The following is a 15552-nucleotide window of genomic DNA, read 5'->3' on the forward strand; positions in this document are numbered from 1 at the left end:
AACAATTTTTAATGTCATCACCTACGCATATATTAATTCTAGAGTAATATTCATTGTAATGAAACCTCCAGGATTTAACCCTAATTCCAAAAATTAAGGATTGAGAACAGGAAAAACTCCGCAAGTTACAAGTTTACCTGTAAGACATTGTCTCCATCTGCATCCAAGGGAGCCTGAACTAACTTAATGTTGAACACGCTGTGGGAACGGCTGGACTCACGATTCAGATGTGTGTTAGCAATTCGTCGCTTTTTCTGGCCTATGGTGGCAGAGAAATCATTGGTCAAACCGGAACCCAGTCATTTCAGTGTACATTCTTTCTACCAAACCAAAAAGTACTGTTGTCAACTTGGAGTGGCAGCTTTCAGGGTTATGTGTATCATCTCAGACATCTGTGGTTCTCGCCCCGCTCCTGACCTCTCCAGAAGACTTCAAAAGCCTCCTCGGTGGATTTCACCTCGACTTCTGTGCACCCTGCAACGTACATGTTATGGTTCTTGTCCTCCCGGAGCAGTTTGGACTGTGGAGGCCTACGGGAGAGAGAAGACACCGATGCTTCCTGAATCACGATACTAATATTGCAACTTAAGACAAGGCAGCGTGACATCCATTCTCATGATGGGAATAAGCCTGAGTGAGACTCCAGGAAGATTACACTTGGACAGGAATAAGGAAATATAGTCAAGATTAGTTACATAACAGGAATCTATTTTGTTTTAAAAGCTTTGCTCTAACTTGTTCTAACAAAGCACACGAAACGACACTTACTAAACAATTAGCGATCAAAGTCGTAGGACAGCACCATCACATGCACAGGGTGAGCATCAAAATCTAGCATTTTCCTGATTTTAACACATCGACAGACAGAGCTAGTTCTGACTTCAGTGTCAACAAAAAGCAAATTCAGAAAGAGTTTGGTATATACCAGGAGTGGCAATCTTTTCACAGTGGCCAGTCAAGTTTTAGTCTGTGTGGTGGGCTAAGGATGGGAAAGGTGCTGCCTGTCTGGCCTCAGCCTGGTGAACGGCGGGGGTAGAGACATCTACAGCCACCAGGACTCCGTAAACGGCGGATCTTCCAGGAAGCAAGGAGGGGCTTAGAGGGAGCAGCCAGGCCAGAGCCAATGAAAAGCCACCTACATGCAGACAAGCCACAGATGCCAACCGCTAGTATAACTGCACCCTTCTCCTTAAGACAAGACCAGCCCCGTCACATACACAAAATCCGTGCTCCTCATGGGCGTGCTGCAGCTGTTCCACCTACCGAGGGAATAAGGGGTCAGTTACTGCCTCCACAGCAGCCATCCCACGGCAACACGCTCAGTCCAGAGTACGTGACAGTGAGTCGTACCCTAGATATCCTCTGCTTGTAATATTTCATTGTATTAAAAAGTAAACCTTAACCAGCTCAAAAAAAGCAGGTTAAATGTGACCCTAACAAATAAACTCTGAATTCAGTGCCAAATAAGCATTCTGTGAGTTTAATCAGGGAGCTACCATAGAGGTTATGAAGCATGCAAGTCACATTTGTAAGTCTTCCTTTGCCTAATAAAACCAAGACAGGTGGTGCCTTAGAAAGTCATCTCATTTAGAGCAAATCGAGCAGAAGCTTGGCACATGTGCAGACATGAAACTAGTAGCAATGAGTGACATCACCAAAGGTTAAGAAAATGGATACAGACAACTGACACTTTGAAACAAATAGGAAAGTAGTTAGTCTATAAATTGTTTAAATAAAAGTGGATACACTGACACCTGCTCTCAGTCTAATGGTTTTCCAAATCTAGCTGTTCCTCTAGTAATATTCAGTTAGATACACGCACAAAAGCTAAATATACAACACAGGATTTCATATTATTTATGTCTTGACAGGCCCTAACGAAGACAACGCTGAAGATCATTTAGCTTAAGAGCAAAACCATCAACTCAGGAACAAGATCCTAGTATTAGAGATTCCAGAATCAGCTCTGGCACAAATGCAGCCTGTGATGCCAGGCTGTCATCGGTCTTCAGTCTCAGCAGGGCAAGACCCAAGGAAACCTAAAGGACAGTCTGTAACGCTGGTGGGACAGCAATACAGATGTCACTCCTTATAACCAGTGACGGAAGGTCTGTGAGTGTGAGTTATGCAGACAATGGCTCTAGGCTCCATTCTGCACAGATCACCGAGACACAGATGAGAGGCTACAAACGCCCCACGTCAAGTGTCAGGTTTTTGACAGGCAGCCCGAGGGCACGTGTAGGGACGCTTCCTGATACAGGTAAGGCCCTTCCCAGAATACAGCACAGAGCCAAGAGGTTACTGAAGCCAAGTCTAAGCTGAATATCCTACTCGTGGTGTCTGAGCCCGCTGGTTTTCCTAACACAGCCACATTTCTAGTAATAACAGAACTACTCTGAGTACCAGCTGCACGACACACAAGTTATACTTCATTTTGAAAACAAAAGCAAGCTTCACCCCCGTTTGTAGTTGAGAAAACTAAGGCTCCCTGATGTGAAGTGACTTCCCCAAAGCAAGGCAGCTGAGGAGGGAGTCTCTTCACTACTTACTTAGGCTTTATGGGGTCAAACAGCGCCTCCTCCAAGAGATCATATATGTAATTATTGTATATTTCAATATAAGAGACAAATACACCGTAGACACTGTCTTCATCAACGTCTTGTGCTTTGCAGAATTCTTGTACATTTATCATATCTGCAAACTCTGGATCTACTTGTCGTCTGCAAACAGGGGGAAAAAAGCCCAAAAGTCTCACCTTATACATTGTAAGTCAACACTAGAAGTCAGTGATCCCAAGGGGAAACCAAACGACCTGCCATTAGAAGCAGAAATGCCCAGAGTGGCTTTGTTCACACTCGTGGCTGGGCCAGCAGCTCTCCCACGTCCTCCCCAACACACAGCTCAGGCTTCACACCCTCTCCCACCCAGGACGGCCCCTTCTCTAAACAGTGATTCCAGGGCAGCACGTGCAAAACCAAACAGAGCATCTGAGCAAAGAAACGTACTTAAGGACGTCCCTCAACTTCGATCTCACTCGAGTCAGCTGTCAGACCAGCTGCTTCACTTCGTGCCCCCCAGTCCCTGAGCCTGAGACCACTGGAGGCCAGTGCTGCACAGACGCAACCACTCACTTGCTAGAGGGGGTCTTTGGGTTGGGCGTGGCTTCTCTCTTCTGCCGCTCTAGTAAGGCGTCGACTTCACACTGTATGTCCATGCTGTTCCTGTCATTAGACTTGAAGACCTGAAGGGGGGGGCAAAATCAGACCGTGACTTTTAGACTTTGACTTAAATAGTAAAAAAAAATATATATATATATTTAAGAAGTAAGAAACAGTTAATATTCAAACATATTAAAGGTTTCAAAACGTATCTGACGCCTTAGTTCTCCCTAATACCGCTTTATCCACAGGCGTCGTGGTCCCTGTGCCCTCCAGGGACTCAGAAGAACCACACTTACGTATCGTTTGGCTTGCAGCGACCCCACGCTGTTGAAGATCATGTCCAGACAGCGCGGAAGGAGTCCTCCTTCCCCTGGAGACCCAGTCATGGTGTGGGTTTTCCCACTTCCCGTCACACCGTATGTGAAGAGGAGACCTACAATGCACAAGTCACCGTCACCTATTCAAAGTCACACAGGGGTCTATCTTAAAGTCTTCCGCTTGTATTTCTTTAGTGTATTAAAAAACACTTGAAATTAACTAGCTCAAAAAGCAGATTTAATACCACCTAGACAAATTAGCCCTGAGTTCAAGGCCAAACATAAACCAAATGTTTAAGTTTTATCGCAGGGGGAGAAAAAGGAAAATTCAACAAAACCCCAAGAATCATACCATTTTTGCCATGGATAAGGTCCTCGACCAGGGGGTTAGCCACAGCATCAAAGAGCTCCTTTTGGGTGGTATGAGTGCCAAATACTTGCTTAAAGGAGTACTGAGTCTGTGGAGAAAAAGATAAGCAGCACACAAATAGGACTCTACTACATCCAGGGTAGAAATACATCTGTTTAAACATATTCAAGTGTTTCTTCTGAACACTTAGATCTAGATATGCAAAGAAAAAATATGAATAGTCTTTAAACTTGGAACCTTTAAAAAAGTCAAAATGGACCTAAATTATACCAATTATAAACTGGTAAATGTTTACAGATATAACTCCTGAAGAGAATATAGAAAGGTCTTAGGTACACCAATGCTTCACAGCTGATTTTGTTTTAATTAAGTGACAAGATTAAAAAGTATTACGATTCAGTCACGAAGTGAAAATCCTCAACCCTAACTTCATACACTCTTACTGCTTTCTGCTGTTTCTTTATAAAGGTGTCATTTAAAATGGCATAGCAATATAAAAGTGTTTGGATGTACTGTTCTCTTAAAACTAGAAATTAACTGTAAATATAATCTCATCTGAGTTAATATGAAATAATTATTTTTAATTGTGACTTTTAAAAAAGCAGTATTTCAATTATCAAGTCTCTTTCAAAATATGACTGTTATAAAGTATAACCATATTATCAAAAATATTACCCAAATCCTACTTGGAAAATAAGATTGGGGGTTGGGGTATATAAAGTACTCCAGGTGTCCAGGGACTGGAGTTCTTTCTTTCTCTGCTGTTTCCTCGTTTTGCTAGGTTGCAGACATTGCAACTGCCCCTGAGGGTTTCCTGAACTTCCTGCAGGTTTTGCTCCACAATGCCTCGGCTAAGTTATTTGGTGCATGAGTACTCGCCAGAATTTATTATGGATTATAGCCTTTGTCATGAGGCCTCCCTTTTTCCTGTTTTACACCCTTTAATTTCAACCTGCTCAGATATCAGTATCATGACCCTTATGTTTTTAAAATTAGCAGTTTCATCCCCAAAGAGAGACATGTGTGGGTTAGGACTTAAATACACAAGAGCAATAACAGCTGACACTTAGCACCAACCACAGCCCAGGCACTGCCTTGGCTTGGCCGTGAGTCATTTCACTTTTACAGCCTCCGATGTAGGCACTGTTAACTACTATGGCTCACTTTATAACTTGTTAAAGACCCCACACCTACTTCAGCTCAGCTCACTCTCACCTTTGCATAATTTTTACTCCAATCCTGTAAACAGCTTTAGAGTTCACAAAAAGAACTGGAAGGACAGACAGGGTGGTGCCGACAGGTCGGTCAGACGACCTTCAAGTCCTCATGAACAGACCCTCCCCTTTTCCAGGTGAAGAAGACTCGGGCAAGCAGGAACTTGCCCCAGCCTGCGGAGCTAATCAGTGTCAAAGCCATTTCCATTCCAACACCCAGCGCCGCCCTGTCACAAGGCGGTGCGAGCTTCGAATCCCCCCAAACCTTGCATACTGCTTATACATCCTTGAAATGAACCCTGGTAAAGAAGTAAAATTCAGTCAGTCAGTTCTCAACTATTTCACATCCTCAGAGGCCTGCTCCTCCGTGAAGCGTCACTCGTTCATGTCTAACGCACGTTTACGAAGTAGTGAACAGGACAGATGAGGTGCGTGTGCCCAGAAGTACCTACGACCCCAGGGAAAGAGACGGCAGACAAGTAGATAAACACACAGACTGCACAAGTGCTATCGAGGGCGCGCAGAGTGGGCAGGCACAGACCAGGAGGGACCTGGGGGGGTGCACGTCTAGGGAGGGTGGTCTGGACACACCGGAAGGAGTGATACTTAAACTGAAACCCACAGACGAGGAGCCATCGTGCTGAGAGCTGAGGGAGGGCCCTAAGGCAGGATTCCAGCCTGTCCAGGGACGCAGAACTGGACGAGCACTATGGGCTGAGGTGGAGGGTGAGACAGCAAGCAGACTGAGCAGGATTTTGCCCATTAAAACCCTGACTCCTCAGAAGGTTCTGAACAGGGAAAAGGTGAGATGTGATTTCTGCTTTACAAGGCAACTCTGGCTGCTCTGTGGAAGCGGTTCAGAGGAGAAGATGCAGAGTGGAAGCAGGGGGTCCAGCTGGCTTCAGCAGCCTTGTCAGCGCCACTGGGAGTGTGGTCAGCAGGCCAGAGCCCCCCGAGAGCTGTCTGTCTCCAGTCCAGGGAGGTTATTACAAGAACGGAGAGCAAATGCTCAGAACCTTTGCAGCCGTGTCACGTGGCGGCGGCATCCCAGCGTGTGACCAGGGGGCTTGTGTCACCGCACAGGGCACAAGCCATCCTGTGTAACTCGCCCGACAGCTGTCGTCCAACAGACCCTTGTGGCAAAGCTGCACAGAAGTATTAGTCACAGTGCATCAGAAATGAAAACCGCTGCTCCTTTACCAGACAGTGTGAGAAGCACTGGTCTCCGTGATTAAGCACAGGCTCAAACGAGGGTGGTGGCAGTGGAGACACAAATAAAGGGATAGTGTCAAGATACACCCTGGAGCAGAAGTGATGGGACCTACTGATGGAGGGAATGTGAGGGGGACAAGAGAAAGATAGGGACAAGGTTCTGGGCTTGAGCAGACAGACAGGTGATGGTGTTACCTACTGCGAAGAAAAGACAAGGGAGGAAGTGATCTAGAGGGGAAAAAATCAAGAGTTCTTTTGGACATGTAAAATTTGAGATGCCTACATAACATCCAAGGAGTGGATGTTCAAGCCTAGAGTGAGAGGAAAGTTTAGGCTGGAGATTAAAATTCCAGCGTTATTACCATAGAAACGTTTAAAGCCACGGAAAAGAACACATAGAGAAGAGCGCCCTGGGTGTAGCCCACCCCGGTGTCTAGAGGCTGGAAGAGGAGACAGAACCGCAGAGGCCGGCCAGTGAAAGAACGCGAGCTGGAGGGGAGAGCAGACTGCTGCTGAGAAACAGACCATAATGAGGACAAGGAATGTCCATCACATTTAGCAGCAAAGAGGCCACTGCTGGGCTGTTGTCTGGCAGCCTCTCCGGAGCAATGTGCACAAGAGTGAAGGCAGCGCGAAAGGAGAGGACAGCCTGGATGAGTCCTTTCTTCTGCACTCAGAGTCCTCTGCTTTAAGCACACCTGTCCTTCTGTCTTACTTATGACGGCTACTTGTTTAGCATCTGTGTCGTAAGGTCCACAAAGGCAAGGAAGGACTGTGTCTCACTCGTTTTTGAAAATCTCCTCCCACGCTCCAGCTTAGCACATGTTTGTTGAATTGAACTCTTTTTGCTTAACATTTTACTACAAATAAAAACACTTCATCAGAGATTGATACATGTATGGAGTGCCTATTAAATGTGATTTCTGTCTCCATATATGAAACTACATACGTATGTAACTGACTAGCAGTCACATATCATTCCACAACAAGCTATTCCTAACATATGCTCTAAGAAGCAGTAAATATCCAGTGCAGGAAGTCCTCTGAAAGCAGTCTTCTACTCCAGAACACCAAAGGTGTGTCTGCACGACCCAGAAATTAGAAACACTTTAGATATGGTAGTTACAGTGAAGTAAATAAGTCTTTCAAAAAAGTGGAAACACACAAATTTTGTTAAATTTAAAAAGTGGAAGAACCATTCAGCAAAGAACCTATCAAGTGACAACAGTTGGTTCCAACAGGAATTACCTCCTTATAGTCTCCATTTCGGTTGAGTCTATAGCCCTCAGGGGTGTGAAGCTGAACGGTTGTGCTACTGATCACCTCTATGCAGCACTCTTGATCGGGAATGCTCAGCGGGCGCACCCTACAGTACACCTGAAAATACAAGAAGGTGCTCCAGGAGCAAAGTTTGACTTTCTCCGACTCTTCATTCATTCATTCAACAAACATTTGGCCTCTAAATTGAAGAGATCTACATATAAGCTTAGAGCTATGAAAGCCAAAACCTGCTACCCAGTTTGTTCATGGTCAAATGCAAACAGGTGTTAGATATGAGAGAATTTTAAATGCACATAAAATTAAAACTCTCTCTAAAAATCAGTAACGTATCACACAATGAGAATTACTTGAAAAGCTGTTAGGATTCTTTGGAACTGGATGTCAATTAAAACTTGACAGCTTAACACTTAATAAGTAAGAGGCAGGTCTGCCGTGCGGTGCAGTCTTCTTCATCAGTGAGAGTTGGAGACCTGTTCAGCTGTGTGTGCAGCGCACCTGGCTCCCTCAGCGCAGCCCAGACATACTTCAGTGTGAGTGAGGGGAGGCCCGGAGGACCCCAGGGCAGACCAGCCTTCTTCTGTTTGCCATTTGCTTTTAAAAGTCCCCAAGCCTGAAACTAGTGGAGCGCATGCGACTGAGTAGTCGTGATATGAGTTAAACTGTTCTGTGCCAGAGTCTCTGTGAAACGTGGTCCCCAAGAGCATGGAGTCTGGGCTCTCCTCAAGAAGCATGCCCTGAGCCACTAGACAACTGTCCTAGACAGGAGAGGGTGTTTATCCAAGCAGGTTCCCCCCAGCCCAGAGAGGATGAACGATTCCCCAAGACAGTCAAAGAATATGCTGCATCATCTAACTTTCCACATTATGAGCAGTCACAGAAGTATGCAGGCGACAACCAAAGACTTCCTCTTACTGGACCGATGAACCCTGCATGGAAACAAGACCTCAAAGCTGGAGCCAGGCCTCCAGAATTTAGTGCAGGCCTTTTAGCTCAATGTTCTTTGATTCCATTTCCACATCTCCCTCCCTTCCAAGCACATGCACAAGACATAAGAGGATTAAAGAGAGCACACACACACACATTCACAGGGAGCCCTTACCCCGACGGGGTCCTTCAGACTTGTCTGGGATCCTTTTTTCACTGGTAGTTTCCTAGGTGTCTTAGTTCTCCTGGTCATAGACATAGACAGACACGTTTCAGTGCATCACTAACGTACAAAAACCTCACCTACTATTCAGAGAAAACCCTCCTAGGGTTTATAAAATTATTCTTTAGTGGCTCCCAACCACCATACCCCAAATAACACGAGTGAGAATAAACTGCAGTAGTAGAAGAGTTCGTGGCATGTGTAATCCAAAAGTAATGAAAATTTGGCTTAGGAGGTGCTCTTGGTACTATAGGTACCTGTTAAGGCTTTGTTAAAAGAGACAACAGGCTAAACTGGAATCACCTGGGCTAAGCCCCAGGTCATCAGACTTAGTACCTCAATCCACCTCCCCTGGGAGGAGAAACTTAGATCAGTCTGGAATCACCTGGTCAGCGCTAGTGAGGCAATCTGCCTGACAGGCCCCTGCCATCCACTAACGGATGCTCACCTGGCCACTAGCGATCTCCTCCTTGCTAGTGTAACTCCCACGTCCCACCCCCTTCTGGCTAGAAAAGTCTTCCATTTTTACGGCTCTTCAGCTCATCTCTCTACCTGCTGGATGGGAGGCTGCCCGATTCATGAATTGTTAAATAAAGCCAGTAAGATCTTTAAAATTTGCTCAGTTGCATTCTGGTTTTTTTAAACATCTATTTATAGTTCTATATGGAAAACAGCTTCCTTATTTTCTTGAGCAACAATTTTACAGAGACTGCAAATCTGAAAACTCCACAGGTAACTGATCACGCCCATCTCGAAAGGCATCTACGTAGGCGTGCCAGCAGTCCATCACCAAGGCAGACTGACAAGGGGTTAATGAATGATTAAAATGCAGATGGAGGAATGCATTCTTTCACCAAGATTTACGTCTTTACTTTCAAGAAACAAGTGATTACTGCATTCTCAAAACTGTCATCCTTTGTCCCCAAGCAGAATGTGGTCCCCAAACTGCAATTCCTTGCTCTTAAGTCGGGACAGTAGAAAAAGGTAACTTTATTTCACCGTTTCCCTAGCATGCCACACCCCCTTCCTCCCATCTATCTGGACTAGACAAACACGTAGCACCGAAATTAAGTGAAATTATTGGCTTGGACTGGAAATTAAAATACTCTCCCATACTTCACCAGATAAAACAAGCTCAGTATTATGGTAGGTTTACTTAAATTCAACATTTCCCCCCCCCCCAAAGATAAAGACTTCGACTTTGGCCTGTTGCAAACAACTAGCGACGTGACGGTGATAATCACGACGACGTCACCCATGGCTCTGCGCGCCTACCTCGCCCCCGGCCGCAGGCGAGGGGCCGGGAGAGCGGCCGCGCGTCTGCGCCCGGAGGACCGGGAGCGTCCGGGGCGCCGCGCCTGAGCCGCGGAACCGGGCGAAGGAGACAGGCCCGCGCGGGGGTGGCCGCGCCCCAGGCCGCCGGGGCTGCGGAAGGCGGGCAGCGCGCGGGCGCCGGGGGTCCCCGGGCCGAGGCCGCCGCCCCGCTCACCCGAGCCGGGTCCTCTCCCGACTCGGGGCCGACTCCCCGGCCCAGGAGGCCCGACTTCGGCAGCGGGCGCCGGGCGGGGTCTCCGCCGGCGGGCTCCCTCTACTCCCGCCCCGTACTCACGCCGGCTTCATGGCGGCGGCTCCGCGCTGCCCAGACGCGCGGGACGCCGGGCTCGGCGGGCTGGCGACGACGGCGGACGCGGGGAACCGGACGCGGCGGCTCAGCGTGGCGCTCCGTGAAGCCCGGAGACGCCGCGGCGGCCCAGGTGAGCTCGCGCCCGGCGCATTTCAAACGGGCCAATCAGCGCCCGCCGCGGGGGAAGGGGCGGGGCCTCGGAGGTGAGGGGCGGGGCCTTGGGGATGCGCCCGCTCCGCCGGAATTGGCGCTCGTCTCCTAGGCGACCGACGCTGGAAGGGCGCGGGCAGTCTGAGCCGCGGGGCTGCGGGCTTGCGCAGGGCAGCCGGGCTCCAATATTAGGACACAGAGCCCTTCCATTTCCGATGGGGAGACTGCGGGTTTCCTTGCCCACAGCGCAGGAAGCCCAGTGGAGGCGCGAGGCCGGGGTTGGCTCCGCGCTGAGCAATGCCGTCCCGGCGCCCCGCGCGGTCTCAGGCTCGCCGGCTTCCAGGCCGTCGCAGCGCCTCGGCGTCCCGCCTCTCCCCGTCGCCTGTCCTGGGACCTGCCTCTCTGATTCCGCCAGCTCTTTCCTCGATACGCATTGCTTCACCAAAGCCTTCACAGTGCTTGATGCTGAGTAAAATGCGGTGCTTGTCCTTGAGGAGCCATGTCCCGAACTACTCTTTTCACAGATGAACTGATTCTGTCTCACTTCGACCTCTGCCCCGAAGTGATGACTATCCAATACTCACCGACGTCTGTGCTCTCATGGAACGCTAGTCCCATCTCCTCTACTTCCTGCAGGACCACACACCAGTAAGGATGGACGTAATTAGTATCTCCTACCCATACTGTTCAACATAAAGATGCTTCCAGTCTTTGCAGCTACAAACATGGTTACAGTGAATAAACTTGGAAACTCATCCTCTTACACAGAATTGCTGTGTCAAAGAGTATATGCATGCATAGTATTTCATGGGTATTGCCAAATATAAAGGTCCGAATGTACCATCACACCAGCCACGTATGAGAGCACGTGTTTCTCTACCATTCTCAGACAGCAAAGTGCTACCAAACTTTTCTGTAGATGTTGATCTAATAGAGGAAAACACATCACTAATTTTTTTCCTCTTATGATGAATGAGGTTGGGTCTGTTCATATGCTCAAGGGCCACTTGTGTTTCTCTCTCTATGAACCATGTTTGTATCCTTTGCTTCCTTGTTATATTGGGTTGTTAGTTTTTCTTATTGATTGTAAAAGCTCTTCACATATGAAGGAAATTGGTCCTCATCCAAAATCTGAGTTCAAATATTTTTATAGTAGCCAGATATATGAGGCTTTTCTTTTGTGGCTTCTGTTTTGTGTCATACTAGAAAAAGTCTTCCCTGCTCAAGATAATTTTTTTTATCTTATACTTTTTCCTAATGCTTTCATTGATTTGTCCTTTATGTTTAAGTCTTTGAACCATTAGAACTTTGTTATTAAATGAAAGGCTGGAATCTATATTATTTAAGAATTGGGCTGGGCTGCTGGTTACTCTGCAGTCTGGCTTTGGCCTCCGTCTCTCCAGTGGAACTCTTCTCACCAAGATCAAAACCTCCTTGATGCTAAGACTATTTGACCCTTCCACACCCTTATCTTACTTACCTCTTAACATACGAAAAAGTATTTCCCATTCCTCTCTTCTTGTGCCTTTGTTTTTTCTCGCAGCGTGCCAGCCCTTCTTTCTCAGCCTCTTCTGTGAGTTCTTTTTTTCTCCCTTAAATGTTGTGACTTAGGGTTTTGACCTGGTAGTTACTAGCCACACCCTCTTCCCAGGCACCCCCAGCCACTCCTATGGCTTCACACAGGATTCACATTTGCTCTTCTGAGCTCCAGACCCGTATGTCCAACAGCCTATTGAATTCTCCACCTGCATGCCCCATAGGCGCCTCACACCTAACACATCCTAATTTCTTCCCCTGAACGTGTTCTCCCTCAGTGGATGGCATCACCATCTATCCACCACCCAAGCCGATTGTCAGGTACCATCTTTGACTTGTGCCTCTCCTTCTGTTCCACCACTCAACTTGACAGCCCTACCACCTAAATAGCCTTCAAATCTCCCCCATTCCCTCCATTCCCTTGGCCACCACCCCTCTTGTCTGAGTGACTGCAGCAGCCTCCTAGCAGGCTTCCTGCTGCCGTCTTCCAGTCAAGGCTCCATTTTGCCACCAGCCCACCACTAAATCACAGATCTGATCACGTCGACCCCTGCTTGTAACTTTGGTAGCTCCCACTGCTGGAGACCCACACAGGCCCTGCGACTCTTCTTTCCCCAGCTCATCACCTGTCCCTTCCCCTTGCACCTCTTCAGCCTCGATGACCTGTGAGGCCCCGAGCACCCTGGGCTCACACACCACTCCCTCTGCTGTCAAGCACTCCTCCTTCCCTTCCTCTGACAACGGCTCCTTACCTTCAGTTCCCAGCAGATCTTCTGCCAACAACCCTGCCCTGGAAGCCGGACCCCTGCTATCTGTCCACCGCCCCCTGCTCTCCCCTGGTCACTCAGCCTGTTGATTTGCTTTGGAGCCGCATCCCAATTTGCAGTCACTGCTTTCAGTCCCCTCTCCCAGCTTATCCCCGCGTCCTCACCGCTGCTTCCAGTGCCCAGCAGGGAAGGTTCTCCGCCAATGTCTGGAGGAATGAAAGCTTCCATCCCTTCACAGGACACCCCAGTCAAGGACACCACCCCCAGCCTTCAGACAGGTTTCTTCTTCCTCCTTCACTTCTATCCTCATTAAAGCTCACTGACTTAACTTTTTAAATGCCAATTCGTTGTATCATTTCTCCACTCAAAAATGGTCAAGCACTCCCCGTAGCCAGTAAAAGATTTGCAATTTCCCCTAGAACTCGAGATCCAGACCAGAAAGGAGGGTAAGAGCAGAGGGTAAAACTGGGAGGCTTCTTAAAAGATCAGGTTTATTGAGGTGTAATTTACATACAGTAAAATTCACCCTTTTGTGCTGTCTGTGTATCTGACAAACACACACCGTCCTGTGACTACTGCCACAATCAAACACACAGTATTCCCGTCACACAGAAAATTCCCTGTGCTGCCTGTCCCCAGCCGCTGGCCACCACTTTCTGGATCTCCTTCCTTAGAGTTCTGTCTTTTCCAGAATGTCTTTCTTTTCTTTTCTTTTTTCTTTTTTTTTTTTTTTTTGAGGGTAATTAGGGTTTTAAGAATTCAGTTTGTTAATGGAGGTGCTGGGGACTGGACCCAGGACCCTGTGCATGCTAAGCACACGCTCTACTGCTGAACTCTGCCCTCCCCGCAAGAACAGCTCTGCTGTACCTCAGCTTGTGCTTCTGAGACCCGTCCACGTGCCTCGTCCGTTGGTAATTTCTCCCTTTTCATTGCGGAGTAGTGCCCCCCCCGAATGACGGTTATCCATTCTCCAGCTGATGGACATCTAGGCTGCTTCCGCTTGTTGGCAATTGTGAATGAACCTGGTGTGATTATTTGCATACAGTTATTTATGTAGACATTTCTGTTTCTCTTGGGTGGACTTGCTGGTCTCATGGTAAGTTCAACTTTAGACTCAGGGAGGGGGTCTTGTGCAAATCACTGAAGAGGGGCTGACACTACCCAGACTGGAAACCATAATTAATCCAAACACTCCCTTAAAAAAGTCCAGCTGGGGGAACTGAGCCATTAAGCACCAGAAGTTGCCAAAGCCCAGAGGGTTTGAGCGAAGGCGGTAACATGGAGACCAGAGGCCTGCGACACACCCAGCACACCTAGCGCAGCCGAGGCCTCAGAGGCCTTGGCAGCGCAACCCCGCATCCCCAGGCCTGGGCAGAGCTCTCCCAGGCCGCTTGTAAAATGAATGAGTGGGCATTAATGTTAATGTTATACAAACTCAAAAAACAAATTAATAAAATCAAGCTTGGGGGAGGGTGTAAAACTGATACAGAAAACCCACGAATGATCGGAGCCACATTGCAAGTGAATAACACACTCACAGAGAAAGGAGGCTATCCTTTCCCCGAGTTATTCAGACGGTTTCAAATGCAGTGTATGCCCTTGGGCTCAAGACAAGAAGAACTTGAAACACACATTGAATTCTAATTAGTAGGCCTTTTTGGAGACGCGGGTTAGTAGTTCTGAATCGACATTCTGCACATTGCAGGACTGAGCAAGTAAACAAACACACTGCAGATAATGGAGCCTTCCGCTGGTGGAGCAGAGAGTTTCCTAAGTATCTAATGCGACAAGGGTGAAGAATACTGGGGAATTCTTTGTACAATTTGGTGTTCTATCAAAAAAAAAAAAAAGAGAGAGAGAGAGAAGGAATGGTTGGCCTGTATCAGTGCTGCTTAAACTCCCTTATATTATTAAACATCACCTGAGCTTTTGATAAAAATTCAGAACTCCAGGGCCACCTCCCCCACCTTCCTCCCCCAGCTAGTCTACACTTGAGAATGTGCATCTGACACCATCAAACAAGTTTTTGAAAGGCTGGACTGAATTATCTCTGAGGTTCCTTGTTCCATGCTCTGGAGGAGGCAGAACGTAAGCCCGTTTTAGACTTGACACAAAGAGAAGGTGTGGGACAGCTATTTGCCGAGGGGCACTTGTGGCAGAGGTGAAGAATTTATACGGGTACCAAGGGGCTGCAGGAAAGTCCCTTGGGCCATCTCCCAGGAGGGTTCAGAAGAAAGTTTAGAAGTCATCCAGTCCAGCCACGCTCCTGCCTTCCGCAGCTACACATTTCAGGAATGAGTGGCCTGATTTCCAGCCTTCCAATAAGACACATGCCTGCTGGCCTCAAGGCCTTTGCGCTTGCATGGATCTGAAGTACTCACCCCACATGCTGGCAAAGCTGGCTCATTTTCGCCCATCAAGTCTCTCCTCAAATGTCAGTTTATCGGAGCGACCATCCGATCTCGCCGGCCCTTCCCCACACCTCCCTCTTCCCTCACCAGACTTGTTTTCTTGACAGCATGTACCATTATCTGAATTTTTCTATGTCCCGTGTCCCACTGACTGCCCAGGGCATCAGCCTCACGAGGGAGGGCTGGTTTGGGCTTTGTTCACCCCGTACCCCCAGTCCCTGGGGCGGGGTTTGTCCTACAGGCTCCAGGCACTAAGTAAGTATTCGCCGGCTGATTTAACAGTCCGCACGCGTAAGGGACTCTGCTGCCCACAACGAGTGAACGTGTTTGCAGTGTGCTCAGTGAAATGCACCCAAGCCAGG

At 48.0% G+C, this 15552-nt stretch overlaps 1 protein-coding gene across 7 annotated transcripts in view; it reads right to left on the reverse strand.

The window, feature by feature from the left end:
- The window catches only part of KIF23 (kinesin family member 23), a 27236-nt gene extending 16776 nt beyond the window's left edge, over positions 1–10460 (reverse strand). For 2 of the 7 annotated variants that reach the window (XM_064480774.1, XM_031440927.2), the window contains exons 1-10: positions 10312–10444; positions 8655–8724; positions 7523–7651; positions 3831–3936; positions 3458–3594; positions 3132–3241; positions 2550–2720; positions 1218–1259; positions 418–530; positions 138–259 (exon numbers count right to left, since the gene is read on the reverse strand). In XM_064480774.1, the coding sequence (XP_064336844.1) occupies positions 138–259; positions 418–530; positions 1218–1259; positions 2550–2720; positions 3132–3241; positions 3458–3594; positions 3831–3936; positions 7523–7651; positions 8655–8724; positions 10312–10322 (1011 nt within the window). In that variant the 5' untranslated portion in view covers positions 10323–10444. Of the gene's footprint in view, positions 1–137; positions 260–417; positions 531–1217; positions 1260–2549; positions 2721–3131; positions 3242–3457; positions 3595–3830; positions 3937–7522; positions 7652–8654; positions 8725–10311 lie in introns of all 7 variants that reach the window. The other 5 variants (XM_064480771.1, XM_064480773.1, XM_064480772.1 and 2 more) reach the window with 5 other exon arrangements.
- Positions 10461–15552: the final 5092 nt, after the last annotated feature.

This window comes from Camelus dromedarius, chromosome 29 (genome assembly GCF_036321535.1).
Source record: "Camelus dromedarius isolate mCamDro1 chromosome 29, mCamDro1.pat, whole genome shotgun sequence".
Classification (NCBI taxonomy): Eukaryota; Metazoa; Chordata; class Mammalia; order Artiodactyla; family Camelidae; genus Camelus; species Camelus dromedarius.